The sequence below is a fragment of the Microtus ochrogaster genome, linkage group LG8 (assembly GCF_000317375.1).
Source record: "Microtus ochrogaster isolate Prairie Vole_2 linkage group LG8, MicOch1.0, whole genome shotgun sequence".
NCBI lineage: Eukaryota > Metazoa > Chordata > Mammalia > Rodentia > Cricetidae > Microtus > Microtus ochrogaster.
Genome location: NC_022033.1, coordinates 15018540 through 15034971, shown reverse-complemented (window position 1 = coordinate 15034971; position 16432 = coordinate 15018540). Strand labels below are relative to the sequence as shown.

At 48.7% G+C, this 16432-nt stretch overlaps 1 protein-coding gene across 1 annotated transcript; it reads right to left on the bottom strand.

The window, feature by feature from the left end:
• Positions 1–2679: 2679 nt before the first annotated feature.
• Positions 2680–8737, bottom strand: Fitm2 (fat storage inducing transmembrane protein 2). Its single transcript, XM_005362963.3, has 2 exons — positions 8472–8737; positions 2680–6368 (listed from the first exon to the last, which is right to left on the bottom strand). Exons 1-2 carry the CDS (start codon positions 8642–8644, stop codon positions 5753–5755), a joined length of 789 nt encoding a protein of 262 aa, XP_005363020.1. The 5' UTR covers positions 8645–8737; the 3' UTR covers positions 2680–5752.
• Positions 8738–16432: the final 7695 nt, after the last annotated feature.

Genomic DNA, 16432 nt, shown 5'->3' with positions numbered 1-16432 from the left:
TTGGTTTTTTGAGACAGGGTTTCTCTGTAGCTTTGGAGCCTGTCCTGGAACTAGCTCTTGTAGACCAGGCTGGTCTCGAACTCCCAGAGATCCGCCTGCCTCTGCCTTCCGAGTGCTGGGATTAAAGGCGTGCGCCACCACTGCCCGGCCTCTCCTTGGTTATTTGTGTCACACTGAGGAACACTCTGCTCCGAATGGTCCATGCACTATTGGGGTCACTCATTCCCTTGTCTGCCCAGTCAACAGAAGTCCAGTCCAGGCCCCTGTCTTAATGCTGTGTCCCCTGAGACTGGGGGATCTCAGTACACCGGGGCTCTTCTCCTTGTAGTCTGTGCCTCTTGAGTGAACCCCAGAAACAGGCTCAGAGGCAGACCTGACCGAGGGCACACAGCCCAGATCTTCTGCCTTCACAGCTGACACTACCTACGTCATGCATTCCTCACCACGGCTGTGTTCAGTTATTAGTAAGGAACTACAATCACTACATGACTAACTGGCATCTGGGTCCTTGACATTTTTGCAGGCAGCTGTCAGGGAGTCTCCCTGCAAGCATTTCAGGGCACAGCCCCTACCTGGAGACGGTTAGGCCTGTGAGCACGAAGCGTGACTACTACCCGGTCATCGTTTGTACAGGAGGTGCTGCTCAACAGTAAAACTCCCCGGTCACTCCCCAGAGGTGCCGAAGCTGGGAAGAGAGCCCATCGGGGCCCAGGTGCTCCCGTCAGAATTCATCTGGAGGTCCACACAGAGACAAAGGCAGTGGGCAGTGAGCAGCTGCAGCCCAAAGTTTGCTGCCTGTCACTCACTGGCAAGCCAGCTGCCACTCAAGCCAAGTGGGCGTTCCTTCTCATATTGTTTCCTAAAATAAGTCCTAATGAGTTCGGGAGGGACTTTTTACCAAGCAAAACAGAGAAATGGAGAGTGGGGCGGATCCCAGGGTTGCCGAGGAACTCTAGTCTACCCATTGCTCACTGGATGAGGGAAAGAGGCCCAGAGAGGCTGTTACTAGTTCAAGATCACAGCAGAAAAAGCAGTGGTGGAACCTGCCCGAGCCAGGCACTCTAACAGAGCCCAGAGAAAGGCACGCCTACAGGTTCCACCAGCTGCCCAAGTCTGTCCTCAGTCTCCAGGGCTTTTGAGATGAGGAAAGTTAGGCTCTCCGGATGGGCAGAAGTCATGGAATTAGCTACATGACCTTGCGTGTGCCGTTCCTGTCTCGGTTTTCCTTTCCTGCAGGAGAGTTTGAATTCCTTATCCTTTCAGACCAAAAGGAACGACACCTTCTATGAACGTGCTTCTGGATCCCCAGGGCAGCAGGGTCTCAGTTCAACGTTCCCAGGTCCTGACCTTGCACCTACACTCAGGACACTTGATGGTGGCAGGGGCTCTCCTTCCTGAAATGCAGCCGTGTACCACACTTGGCTTTGTAACCCCAGCACACCACTTTAGCTAGGAAGGGGATGGCTCTGACTCAAAACTCCGGAGTTGGCTGCTGCAGGACCAAACAGTGTGAGAAGATTCTAATCTCGGATCCGAAGGCTTTCAGCACACACCACGCAGAGGTGCCAAGTAGGCCAGGCTGCCAGCGAGTGGGCAGAAAGGCACAAAATGCTATTTTGTGTATGGAGGGTCCCAGGGCTGCAAAGTGACCTTGCCCCAGTACACAGTCACTGCTCTATAGCATTCTGTCAGCGAGGCCGACCTTTCTTTCTTTCTTTTTTTTTTTTTTTTGATTTTTCGAGACAGGGTTTCTCCGTAGCTTTTGGTTCCTGTCCTGGAACTAGCTCTTGTAGACCAGGCTGGCCTCGAACTCACAGAGATCTGCCTGCCTCTGCCTCCCGAGTGCTGGGATTAAAGGCATGCACCACCACCGCCCGGCTGAGGCCTACCTTTCTGCTTCTGCCAAGGGGCCAGCTCTCAGGCCTGGCTGGCCCAGACCTCAGGATCCAATGACAGAGAAGAGTAAGGCAGGTGTAAGGATATCAGTCTTTTGACCTAAGTGTCTCTCAGAGACACTCCAGCCATGAAATGACTCCTGTGAGCACAGTTCAAGAAAGGATCAGGAGGTGGCCTGAGTCTGCGCCAGTGAAGTGGCTCACGGGTAAAAGCACCTGCTGCCACAGCTAAAGGAGTAGGTCTGACACCCAAGGTCCAAGTGGGAGGAGAGAACCAACTCCACAAAGTTGTCCTCTGACCTCCATGTGTAGATTATGGCTCATGTGCACAAACACATGCATCATACACACAATAATAATAAATAAAGTCCTAAAAAATAGAATCAACAAGGTGACTCCTGGGGAAAGGCACCTGCGTTTGATCTGCAAGTCATACATGGTAGGAAGGAATTAACTCATGCAAGTTGTCCTCTGATCTTCACATGGTTGCCATAGCGAGTGCACACAAACATGCATACAACACACACAAATAAATTTAATTTAAAAGTTAAGTCAGGCGGTGATGGTGCACATCTTTAATCCCAGCACTTGGGAGGCAGAGGCAGGTGAATCTCTGAGAGTTTGAGGCCAGCCTAATCTACAGAGCAAGTTCCAGGACAGCCAAGTTGTCTTGAAAACCAAAAAATAAAAATATATAAATAAATAAATAAATAAAAATGTTAAAGTCAAAAAAGTCAATTAAAAACAAATACAGAAAGAAACACACCAAACTCAATAGTGTGGGATTCCATCATCTCTGGTGTACTTTAATTTGCTTGTTTACACATGGGCTCTGTGTGTACATAACAGTGGCATGAGCCATTCCTAAACACAATCTGGTACCCAGACAATGACAGATGCAAATGGAAGCAAGTGAGCAAACCTCCATCCGGGGAAGCAAACACAGCATGGCATGACTCTGGTCAGATGCCCCAAAGTCTCATGTTCAATACCTTGGGACAACAGACACTTTGAAAGACGATATGAGATTTTCAATAGGACACCCAAACTCTGAGTGTTCCCTAAAAGATGTTAGCTTCTCCGCTTTCTCTAGAGGAGTCAGACCATTCTCAACGCTGTCAAGAAAAAGGCTTGGAGGCCTGATTAGCCCTCATCCTCAGCATCTTACAGGTCACCTCCTTTCCTGCTGAAAGAATCGCCTCCACTTTACGGGCAAGGGTAACAGGGCTCGCACGCTGGTCAGGTGGGTTGGGAGTGATGCCGAGACTCAAACCTACATCTCACGGCTGCCCCGGTCCAGACACTCACCCATGCCAGCTTCCTTGCACAGGAGGGAAGGCAAGGGTTCCAAGGAACTCGGGGTGTAGCTCAGGAGTAGAGGGCTTGCCCAGCATGCACAAAACCCTGGGTTCCCAGCCCTGGCATTGAGAGAGGAAAGGGAGGAATACCACGAATATGCACATGTAATATAATCCATTAATATGTAGAGAGCGCTGTGCACCTAAGAGTTCCCACACATAGTCAGTCTAAGGTTAAACCTGGTCAGACCCTGTGAGAAAACTGTCTGGGGCCTTGACGTGACAATGAACTTCTGGGTGCACTATGGCTGTTCCCTTCTGTTGTCACATGACGCCTGAGGGACTTTGCCCGGACCAGCTCTACCATCTTCCCCAGGCCCATTCTCACCCGGGGGATGGGTGGAAACTCCCAGAAGGTGAAACACGTTTTCAGTCCTTACCAACTCACCACAGCCCCTCGCTGACACCTCACTGCCCACCTTCCTTCCCCTTCGGTAACACCATCTTACATCATAAATCATCATTGGTCAAATTGATCTGTAGCTCAACAGGTTACGAAATACATATTACAAATATATCCTTATATTTAAAAAAATTACTTAGTAGCCAGGTATGGTGGCTTTAATATTAGTGTATTTTTAATCTCAGCACTAAGGAGGCAGAGGCAGGCAGATCTCTGTGAGTCGAAGAACAGCCTGGTCCACGTAGTGAGTTTCAGGAAAGTTGGGGCTACATAATGAGACCCTGACTCAAAAAAACAAACAAAACAAAACAAAATTAAATTAAATTTTAAAAAACTAAATTAAAAGTAAGAAAGAAATTACTCTTAACTTAGGTAAGCACCTAACAGCCCAAGCTCGAGTCAGGACAGGCAGGCCAAAGCTTATCAGGCAGTGCCGTTACCCAGCTCTGCTGGGTATGAGGCGTCAAAGCAGCTACAAGGGTGATCATCCAAAAGGCCAGGACTCAGTGTGACAGGCTTAAGAGATCACCTAAGAGAGGACAGGGGTCCTCTTATCGGAGACTGGAAGCTTGCCAATGCGTGTGGGACATGCATGATGAGACTTCTAACCCTAGCAGTTTCAGTGAAGGCCATATGATGATATGGCTGAAAACCAGGAAGTGCTGCAGAGAGAATGTCACTCCTATTGAATGTCCTCCTTTTAGGGTGGTTCTGTTGATGGGACAAGGAAAAGGAGGCGGGGCCAAAGTCATGCCACTATGTAATATGGATAACTTTGCGTGGTGGCGGTATGTAATATGGGTGGCTGGTTTCTTGCATCAGAGGGAGACCTTTTATTTCACTTCTGAATTATCATAATCTTCTCCAAAGGTAAAAATTCCTTGCCTGTGGTACTTGTCCTATGATCCTATGACCCTGAACCTTATTCCATCTCGACCAACAGTAGGTGGGCAGGAAGGCCTCAGTACCAACAAGGACTTCACAGAATTAACTCTCTCAGCTCAAAATCCATTAAATAATGAAATGTCTGCTTTCCAGTTTGACTCTTGTTATTTGTCTTATTTTTTTATTTTTATTATTTTATTTTTGAGACAGGATCTAGAACTCTACAGCCCTGGCTGGTCTGGAGCTCACTATATAGACCAACCCGGCTGGCCTCAAACTCACAGAGATCCGCCTGCCTCTGCCTCCCTAGTGCTGGGATTAAAGGCGTGCAGCACCATGCCCCCTGGTTCCAGTTTTATTCTTAACAGAGGGAACAACCCTATCAGGTGGGATTTAATACAATATGCCAAGAGTTTTGTTTATAAAAAGTTAGTGTTCTAAAAAACAAAACAACAACAAAAAACCCTCAAAACAATTTTCACATGCCGAAGTGCAGTACTGAAGTTTTGTCATCAAAGAACAAATGCCACAGTGACGATTAAACCATAAGCCCTCACGCAGGGGGGAAGAGGGGGAAATGCGGCTCTCGGTTTCCGCTCCAAAACCCAATGTATAACAATAGACAGCGCAGACGGGAAGATCTTAGCAATGTTCACTACAGAAAAATCATCCAGACACCGCAGGGCTGTGGCCCCCGCTGGGAACTGGTCATAGCCAGGTACAAATGTCAGTACTCCAAAGAGGAGGTGGATTACGATAGCCGGAGAGTGTGCTTTAGGCATCGGGGTGTTTAATAAAGAACCTGTCAGAGATAAATGCTCATCTTAGGATCGGCTGTGGGGAAACACTGTTAAAAGGACCAGAGCCAGGGAGACCACAGCAGAGGGAGGTCCTGCAGCTCTGGTTCCCCCTGACCCACAGCATGAGGCTGTCTGCCGTCCCTCCGCTGAGCCTTAGCTCTCCCTCAGGAAACAGATCAAGGTCACGTCTTGCCAGAGATGAGAAGTATCGGGCAGGAATGGTGGTGCGGCCAGCATGGATGGCATCACCAGCAGAGTCTGAGGCCCGAACATTTCTCAGACTCCACCCCACCACAAAAGTGCCTAGTAAGCATGGTCTCTGAAGTGGGACCAATAGTTCAGCCAGTCACCGGACAAAGTAGGTGGAAAAATCTATCAGCCATTGTCCTCCTGTCCCCACTTGTTTCTCTTTTACTTCTTGTACGTTTCTCGCTTCAAAGTCAAACTAGAGCTCTGGGGAGGAAGCCCGGGAGAGAAGGATTTCAGGTACCAGTACCCGTATGTCCCGTACCAGCCCAGCAAACCAAAGAAGGTGCCAAACACCTTCTGGATCAGGTCGTGGAAATAAACAGCTGTGCACAAAAACATCCATACCCAGATGAAGGTCAGAAAGCCCAGGGCGACAACCAGGGTGGTGATGGCAGTGTGGAGGCGGTGGCTGCGATCCGTCTTCACCTCGTCCAAAACGGCCATCTCCTCCACGATCATGAGCGCACAGAAGGTCAGCAGGAAGGAGTGCCCTGAGATGTCAAAGCCGTGCCAGAAGCCCCCTTCCCGGTGGCACTGCTGCTTGCTCCGGTGCTCCTGTCTGATGCCCTCCAGGGCTGGGGACTGGTAGCAGCTGCCCGTGTAGTGTTCGATGTTGGAGAAGAGGGCTGTGCAGACATACCAGATGGCCGTGCCCACGAGCAGCGTGCTCAACCGCCGCAGGACCAGGCCGGCCTTGCCCGTCAGGTGGTAGTTGGTGAGGGCAATGAAAGGCAGGAGGAGACAGACTGTCCAGGCCCAGGCCACTTTAACAAAATACCTGACAGAAGAGGAAAGAGCAGGTGAAGAGGGGACATGGCAGACAAGAAATGGCGTCATCATGCTTTGGGTATCTAAGCTCCCAAAGGCAGTGACATGAAATCAATCAAAATTGTCCACCCAAATAGCTACTGTGTTTGAATTCCTATAACATGCTTACCCAAGCTTTATTTCCTAAGTAGTGAAATTAGTTCATCCATAACTGAGCCACACAGATGTGTCATGACAGAGAGGAGTTCGTAAGTAGTGGACTGGGGTTCAAATCTAGGGCCTGCAATTTTCCAGTTGTGCTACCTGCTCAGGAAAGCAAGACCTGAGCTTCTATCAAAAGTCAGATATGTTTACACAATTCACTTACACAGAAAAATTCACAATCAGCTGAGGAGGAAGGGGTCATTTGTCTTTAAGTATAGCCCAGGCTGGCATCACACTGCCTGTATAGCTGAGGATGGTCTTGAACATGGACGGATCCTCCTGCTTCCACCACCCTTGTAGCACCCTTGCAGGTATATGCAACCACACCCAGTTTTACATGGTGCTGGGGGTCAAACCTGGGGTACATGCGAGGGCAGCACTCTCTCCACCAAGGTGTACCCCCGGCCCTCATTTGTCCCATTTTACAGACAGATTCTGGGGGCTCAGAAAACCGAATACTTTGTCAGCGCCACGCGCCAGCAAACACAGACTGAGCTACCCTTTGCCCAGCCCCAAAGCCCTTTTCTACCACACTAGTGGTAATAAGGCTAGCAAGTCTGAGAGAGAGAGAGAGAGAGAGAGAGAGAGAGAGAGAGAGAGAGAGAGAGAGCTTTCCTTCAAGCCACAGGACCAGAGTTCCAATCCTGACTCTGACTCTATTCGTGTATCATCAGGCCTCAGCTGGTGAAGCGGAGAGCACCAAGCAGTTCTCAAAACCTCTCCCAGGTTCAGATTCAGTGAGTCTGTCAGTTCCCTCCCATCAATCAGCACCATGTCTTGAAACAAAACATTAGAATCCATGGCTACCCTTAAGCAACAGACTAGCATGCCAGCCTGCTGGGCTCCTGGTTCATCAGGCCAGATAAGACAAGAGCTGCCAGGTCTGCCTGCCCGGTGCTCATGAAAGATGGCTGAGCTGGGAGTGTGCTGCAGAAAACCCATGAAGAGATCTCAGGCAGCTATCACCATCACTCTCTATTCTTAGCCCGGCCACATGAAGGGGGGCCAAGGACAGAATGCCTCGTCCCTAGGTTCCAGTGGTTTCTCAGACACCACCAAGGAGACTGACACTAAAACCGGCACCAGCATTGATAAGGAAAACCTTGCCAAAGCTAAGGGCTGCCAGAAACCCGACCCAGCTGCCAAAAAAAAAAAAAAAAAAGAAAAAGAAAAAAAGAAAACAGAGTTTTAAGCAGGTAAGAAGAGTTAGGCAGACTCTCAGCTTGCTGGAAACTCTGGTCTTAAGTTCACAGCAAAGGCGCAATTTCAGCTTCCAGACTCCCTGTACTTGCTGCAACGGGGTTTTGTTCAAGAAACGTTCGATATGGGTGTTTTAAAAGACTAGGAAAGAAGTGGGAGGAGTTAGAGAGATGTCCCAAAGAAGTCCGCCGGGGTTGCTTTCCTGGGCAACTGCCATGCACTTTAAACGACTGCGAAAAGTCCAAGGAGATCCAGGAGAAAGGTCACCGGCGCGGGAGGCTTCACTCTTCTACCAAGACACGGCCGGGAGGGAAAAACTTTGCAGGGTGGCGGGTGGATCTAGAGGTGGTCTTTAAGACAACGGTGGGGATTTCTGTCACAGGGGTTAGGAGAGAGGTGCCTGACAAGCCGGCAGAAGGGAGGTGACATATCCCCAAACAGGACAGGGGCCAGAGCCTAATTGGGAGGGAGGGGACAGTGAGCAGTAGCTTCAGAGCACCTCAGACACACTGCCACCTCCAACCCAGCCTGTCACCGGCCCGCCCGTCAACTCGGTCCTCCTATCGGAATCCTTAAACGTAAGGCGCGAGTGTCACTCGCTTTCCCAGGGTCCCCGCGTCGCCACAAGCGCGCGGACGCGGCTGTCAAGGCAGGTATCCCTCCCGACAGCTCGCCCACCCAGGCAGCGCCCGGAACCTGGTGCACTCACACGTTGAGGACGTTGCGCTTGTTGCTGAGGTAGCACTCGGGCAGCGGGGACAGCTCCTTGAGGGCAGAGCCCGCCAGCATGGCGGCCACCAGCGCCCAGGGCAGGTAGCGTCGCACCGCCGCCCTCACCAGCGTCCCGCGGAGAAACCACGCGCAGCGCTCCAGGTGCTCCATGCCGGACCTTCTCGGCCACCGTCCGCCTCCCGGAACCCTCTCGGCCACCGTCTTGCCCTTCTCCCGGGCTGGTGCCACCCGACTGCCTCCGGGCGCATGCGTGCTTCCCGCAAGCTCCGCCCCCCAGGGGAGCGCGTACTCCCTCTAGTGGCCGTGAGCGGACTTTGCGGAGCGCAGGTCTGTAACTACCTTGGCCGCTCTTCCTTCTCTAACCTGAGCGCCTCCAGGCGACACGCTGCCAGTACTGCAGGTTTCACTTGCCTTGCGCAAACTGCTCTGCTCATGTTTGTGCTATAGCTCAGTAGGAATTAGATCAGGGGTCAGGCATCATTTGGTTCCTCGCAGAGACACCTCCGTGGGATACTTGCTTTTCTGATCTGCAAAGAGCAATAAGAGGGTCACTCTTCTTAAGAGCTAGTTTGTAGACTTAGTTTGTTCCTTATGGCGGTTCTGATATAGGGTTTGGGGATTTTATTTTTATAAATTTTACCGGAAAGTAATTCCACAAAATAATTACTAAATTTTATTTACCTTTGTTTTGTTTTGTAAAGACGGGGCTTCTCTGTGTAGTCTTGGCTGTCCTGGCCTCCAACTCAGAGATGGTCAGACTTTGACTCCCGAGTGCTGGGATTAAATGCATGTGCCACCATGCCCAGCCTTACTTTGTTTTTTGAGGCAGGGTTTTACTCTGTCGTTTCGAAAGTCCTCTTGCCTCAGCCTCTCAAATGAACTAAACTTAAAATTTAAATTGATAAATGTATTTTTATTTAAAATGTGGATGTCTTCATTACTTTTCTATTGCTGTGGTAGAATACCATGACCAAGGCAGCTTATAGAAGAAAGAGTTTATCTGGGGCTATGGTAATCATTTTTCTATTGCTGCGAAGAGACACCATGATCAAGGCAACTCATAAAAGAAAACATTTAAGGGCTGGAGAGATGGCTCAGAGGTTAAGAGCACTGGCTATTCTTCCAGAGGTCCTGAGTTCAATTCCCAGCAACCACATGGTGGTTCACAACCATCTGTACTGAGATCTGGCACCCTCCTCTGGCGTGCGGGCATACATCGAGGCAGAATATTGTATACATAATAGATAAATAAATAAATAAATCTTTTAAAAAAAAAGAAAACATTCAATTGTGGGCTTGTTTTCGGGTTCAGAAGTTTAGTCCACTGTCATCATGGTGCCCAGCTTGGCAGCAGGCATGGTAGGCACTATGCTGGAGAAGTAGTTGAGAGCTACATCCTGTCCACAGGCAAAAAGAGAGAGAGAGTCACTGGGCCTGGCGTGGGCTTTCGAAACCTCAAACCCTACTCTTAGTGACACACTTCCTTCCACAAGGCCACACCTCCTAATCCTTCCAATTCTATCACAGGTTACATTCTTTTGTGACTAAGCATTCAAATGTATGAGCGTATGGGGGTCGTTACTACACAAATATCGCAGGGGCTTACAGTTTCAGTGGGTGGGTCCATGACCATCACGGCTAGGAACATGGCAGCAGGTGTGGTACTGGAGTAGTACCTGAGAGCCCACATCTTGAGACACAACCTCTGGGGGAGAAGGAGGGAGAGAGCTAGCAAGAGAGAGGTAACTGGAAATGGGTGGGCTTTTGAAACATCATACCTCCTTCACCGAAGCCACACTTTCTAATCTTTCCCAAATAGCTATATCAGCTGGGGGCCAAGCAATCAAATATATGCACCTTTGGAGGCCATGTTCATTCAAACCACCATAGTGATTCTGGAGAGATGGCTCAGCATGTGTGGTAGTTTGAATGTAATTGACTCCATAAGCTCAAAGAGAGTGGCACTATTAGGAGGTGTGGCTTTGTTAGAGTAGGTATGATCTTGTTGGAGTAAGTATAGCTTTGATGGAGTGGTGGGGATGGCCTTGTTAGAAGAAGTGTGTCACTGTGGAGGCGGGATTTGAGGTTTCATATATGCTCAAGCCACGCCCAGTGTTTCAGACCACTTCCTGTTGCCTGCTCAAGATGTAGAGCTCTCAGCTACCTCTCCAACACCATGTCTGCCTGCATACTGTCATGTCCCACAATGGTGATAATGGACACCTCTGAACTGTAAACCAACCCAATTAAATGTTTTCCTTTATAAGAGCTACCGTGCTCATGGTGTCTCTTCACAGCATAGAAACCCTAACTAAGAGAGCATGTAACAGCACTTGCTGCCAAGCCAAACAACCTGGGTTTAGTCCTTGGGACCCACACTGTGGAAAGCAAGAACTAACTCCTGTAATGTTCACACACACACACACACACACACACACACACAAATAAACAAATGTAATAATAAAGCGACTATTTTGTTGACTGAAAATCCTGGGGACTGGGAGTTAGTGGAGTTCACATGAGGTGTTGGTGACTCACTCACTTGGTTTTGTGCCATAGCTAAGCTCTTAGCCTGTGAAGCTGGGTGTCAACAGGGATTCCCAGCCATGAGTCCTTCCTTAGCTACCGTGTTATAGAATCTAACACTTAAAATCAAGATTAAAAACTCAAACTCATCACTTTCTAATTATTTTCCTATGTTTTATTATTATTTCTATTCTTGTTTATCTATTTAGAGTCAGGATTTCATTAGGTGGCCCTTGCTGGCCTGAAACTCACTATGTAGAAAGGGCTGGTTTTGAACTTGTGGCCACCTTCCTGTCTCTGCCTCCCTCTTGGGTCCAGGGATTACGGACATAGGTCATCACACCCAGTTTATCTGTGTTCTTGAACCTTGCATCTGTTGTGCCTGCCTGCTATGCCTCTGTGCTCTCTTCCCAGCTCCGTGATATCACACAGAAAGCTTGAAAGCAGCCACAAGTGTTACACTAAAGAAGTTGGCAAGTGCTCCAAAGCAGGGCTTTATTTCATCATCGACTGTCTTCACTGGGTCTTGACTTTATTGGCCAATGAGTAGTTGAATTGAAATCATAGGTGGACAATGGAAACAAATATCCAGCAAAATCAATAAAATTGCAAGCAGAGTTTTCATGTCCTGACTGCCCACTCCCAAATAACCACTCAGAGACTTGATATTAACTGTAAACACTTGGCTGATAGTTCAGGTTTGTTATTAGCTGACTCTTACATTTAAATTAACCCATATTTCTTATTCTTATCTATGCTTTGCCATGTGGCTTGGTACCTTTTCTTGGTATGGCATGCCCATCTTGCTTCTCTCTGCATCTACTGGCCACTCCTCTGACTCTGTCCTTCTTCATCCCAGCACCCTTAGCTTGGCTGTCCCACCTATACTTCCTGCTGGCTACTGGCCAATCAGCTTTTTATTAAATCAATCTGAGTAACAAATCTTCATAGTGTACAAATGGATTATTCCACAGCAAGTCATATTTACAATAAAGAATACATGCTGTATGAACTAGACATGCAGGACCCACAGAGAAATAACTGCTGAACTTGTCTAAAGGTGAGATGGCCCTTCAGGGTTCCTGCTTCATGAAAGAGTCTTCCAGATATTCTGCAGGACTCAGAAAATTGTGACTGACAAACTGCCAATATAGGCAGAACTGTCTTTGAAATTTCCTGCTTCATGAAAAAGTCTGCCGGATACTATGGGCCTATGGGCTGAAGATTGGATGCTCCAATGGTACAAAGAACTTTGGGTGACTGTCCAAGCAGGGTGATGTCTCTGTCAGTTCTAGAGTTTTGGAAGTTCCTTACAATACACTTTCTGTTTACTTAGGTAATATTATATCCTTCTGGAGTCTTTGACGGAGTTGAAGACTAGATAGTTTAATTATAGTTTTTCTTAGTTATAATAAAAGATAAAATAGATATAAGATTTGTGACTATAATTCTTGCTTGATACCTGTTTTGTTATATGTAAGTTTACTTTGTTAAAGTTAAAATCTTCCCTTTTTTTTTATTTAACCAGAAAAGGGAGGTGATGTGAAATTCCCCTCTGTATGCTGTGAATACCATTGGTTAATAAAGGAAATGACTTGGCCTAATAGGACAGAACTTAGCTAAGCAGGAAAAACAAAACTGAATGCTGGGAGAAAGAAGGCGGAATCAGGAGAGAAGCCATAGAGCCACCACTAGAGACAGACATGCTGAAACCTTGCCGGTAAGCCACAAACCTCATAGTAAAATATAAAATAACGGAGATGGGTTAATTCTAGATATAAGAGCTGGCTAGCAATATGCTTAAGCAATTGGCCAAGCAGTGATTTTAAAAATATAGTTTCTGTGTGATTATTTCGGGAGTGTGGGCAGCCAGGAAACCAACAAGCAGCCTTTTACAACAGGAGAATGACTTTGAAATTCAGATCCCCCTGCCTCTGCCTCCTGAGTACTGGCATTATAGGTCGGTACTGCCATATTTGTCTCCCAAGCTATAATTTATAATTTCTTTATTCATGTGTTTATTTTCTGTCTTACCCCAACTGAGATGCCAGTTCCAGAGAACATGGGATGTGCGCTGTTTCCTTCTCTGATGGACAATGTCTAGAGCGGAATGTGGCCCTTTACAAAGCAGCCAAACATTTGTGTTACTGGATAAATTAGTGAATTATTACTGTTGGTGTGAGGTCTTGTTCATGTTAAGTAAACATGCTCCCCCGAGCTGTATCCAGAGTAAAGACTCATTTCTAGGGCTAGAAACACTTGCTTAGCAGTTTAGAGCACCGGCTGCTCTTTCAGGGGACACAGGATGTATTCCCCACACCTGCACAGCAGCTCATTATCCCCTGTAACTCCAGTGCTAGGGGATCCAACACCCTCTTGTGGCCTCTATGGGCACCAGACATGCACATGGTTTGCAGGCATACACGCAGACAAAATGCCCATGTACGTACATACATAGGTTAAATTTCTTAAAGAATCATTACTAAAGCAGTGAGCAAAAGGAAATTATTCATGTGCTTTAAATAGACTCTTCGTGAATAGAAAATATATAATGGCAAATAACAGATATGAAAGGGTTGTGTCTTTGATCTTGAGGAGTTCCCACCGTTACAGATGGCTGTGAAAGCTGCCTTGTGGTCCCCAGAGTCTGGAAGATGTTGAGATGAAACAATGAGTTTGGCAGAAGTCAGTTTCGGCCCTGGAGGAGAGGGAAGAGTCAGGGACAGCTCCTGGAACAGCTGAATTCTCCCCACACCGAGGTCTGATGGCTTGGCCAGTGGTCAGCCAAAGGAATGGTGAGAAGCAGCTATTCCCAGAAGAGTGACCAGCCGTGCCCTTTTGTTGGTTGGTCCCTGTGAAATCATTCATTCAGATGGGGAGAGAGACTCTCCCAGCAGGAGGCTCTCTCGTCTTCAGTTCCTGGCCAACAAGTTGGATGCTCACCCCAGCACCAAATCCTTCCTCCTGAATTCTTTCTGCAAAGTTTTGCTCATTCGTCACCTCTGGCTGCTGCTCTATCTGACCCCAGGCAATAACCAGCCTCTCCTGGAGCAGCTGAGTAAGGCTGGTGTCTACCAGAGGCCAGATCTTAGGCCTTTCTAGCAGGAAAGGGTCGTACCCGCTGTCTGTGCCTCCAACACATACAGACTTAGCTGAAGGGACAGCAGGGGTGTGCTATGGGGAGCACCCACCTTTATCCACCAGCAGCTGTGGAAAGAAAAGCGGGGCTCTTGCTTGGGACCCTCACTACCCCCAAGCAACTTTGTGATCCGCTCCTCCCCAACTCCCAGCTTCCTCCTCTGGACATGCCTCTTAGAGACCTCAGCCTACCTTACTCCGGCAGTGGAGGGTCCAGGCTTCGGAAGAGGTAGCTGCCATTGATGAAAGAGAAACCAGAAAGAGAGGCAAGGACAACCTCATGCCAGGATGATGGCTGTCTGCAGAGTAAAAAGAGGGGGAGGGGGGTATTGGGGTTGAACAGTTAGACATTCTCTGTTTCTTCACCTGGGTTTTTTAAAAAAAAATACTCGTTAAATCTACACTGACTTCTCATGACTCTCAAATATATGTTATATTTCACAACGCTCCATTAAAGCAAATACATAAGCAACCAATGAAACCATAGCAAAATAAGAAATAGGTAGAGTATGCCAGGCACTGGGCTCTGAATTAAAATCCTCTTGACTGCTCTCTTTCCCACAAGGATGCCCCTCTCCCAGGTAGGTACTGTTATATTCCTTTCTACAAAAGCAAACGCTGAGGCACAGACAGGCTAAGACACATAGTCAAAGTTATACAGCCGGCAGAGCTGGGACTCAAAGTAAGAGCTACGTATGCCCCACTGGACAGAGTGCTTCATTCCTGGTCCTTATCTGACTCCTGGGTCTAGAGGGTGTGGCTCTAACACACCCTGCTTTGGGATAATCCAGCACCCCCAGCACTTTGCCAAGCTTACCAAGTGACAAGCTAACAGGGTATAAACATCTATTGCTTTGGTTAAAAACACAGATGTGAATTCAAAACGAGCTGCGTGTTCATTACCTGCCCTACCTCTGACAAGTTCCTTTGTCCATCTGTTTCCTTGCTGGAAAAGCCAGAAACCTTGTCAACTGCGTTGCCTGTGTAGTATGTGAAGTCTTATTTTGTTCGGGGTCAAGCATCTAGTTAGGGGTACAATATACGACACCTCTGAAATAAAGATGGTCTTTGGGTGACGTTTAGAGCCACTGGTGAGACAGAGAAGGCAGTGTAACCACCCCCATTTAACAGATGAACAGTGGCCCAGAGGGTCCCACGGTCCCTTTCCACCCCGCCCTGTCGAATTCTTAGGGTCCAGCTGGGCGATGGCTGCGGGCCTTGCAGGAATGCGAGGCTGGGTGCTCAGACAGGGGGTTCTGACGCCTGGGCTTTTCCGCTCCAGCTGCGCGGGCAGGCGACACAGCAAATTCCGCAGCCACACCTGGCGGGTGCAGCTGTCCTGGATTTTCCTAGTCCTGCGGCCGCCAGCCCCACCGGCATGGCTTTGACCCGGGACTACAGGGCCTTGGCGCAGCATCAGGACCACAGAGTACCCTCGGGGCTTGACAGCCAGCTCGCTCTATGCGACAATACCAGTCACCCTAGGGCATCCGTGACTAGTAGCTCAAGCACGCCGTCTCTGCTCTCCCGCTCCTCTCTCCGCCACCTCGGGAGGGCGAGCGGCTCTCTGGCTTGGCCTCTGCAAACACCAGGCTGATGTCCGCTGGCCTTTCAACAGAGCTGTCCTTGATAAGGGACATCTCCGGGCACTTCTCCGGAGGGTTCCAGGGGACTGTGGGAGATCAGGCCTTGGCGGTGGTGTAGGGTGAAGGGCTCAGAGCTGCTCTTACGCATACTCCTTCCTCTGGTGCCATCTCCCATCCTCAGCCTTGTGCTTCCTGTAGACTGGCAAAGCGCCGAGGTCCCCTGCTGAACAGTTCTGCCGACCTCCTGGTGCCTCCCTGCTCTCCCATTCCCAGTTAGTCTCCGTACCCTCAAATGCTCCCCAAGGCGCACCTGGCGAAGAGGCTGTTCTCCCTGCCTGAGTCCTCACTCCTTCCAGCCGACCCAGCTCCTCAAGATTAATGGAGGGTTTTGAAAATCCCTTAGCAGCACGTCGGGGAAGCTATTCGTGTGTGGTTATGAATTGTATGTTAGGAGGATAAGAATGTCTCCCCATCCCCACATCGTGAGGGTTAACGCAGTTACACTCTGCACCTGGCTAACAGGTAGCTTGCAACTATGTTGTCTAGGCTGGCATCGAACTCACAGAGATCCTCTTGCTTTGGATTCCTAAATGCTGGGATTAAAGGTCTGCACCACCATTTCTCTTTTAAAAAGATTGTGGTGTGTGTGTGTGTGTGTGTGTGTGTGTGTGTGTGTGTGTGTGTGTGT

Bases quoted from the DNA above. Each gene is read 5' to 3' on its own strand.
- Fitm2 (XM_005362963.3), bottom strand. From the start codon at position 8,644: ATGGAGCACCTGGAGCGCTGCGCGTGGTTTCTCCGCGGGACGCTGGTG. The intron at 6,369-8,471 runs GTGAGTGCACCA...CTCTTCTGTCAG, and splicing joins AAGCGCAACGTCCTCAACGT to GTATTTTGTTAAAGTGGCCT.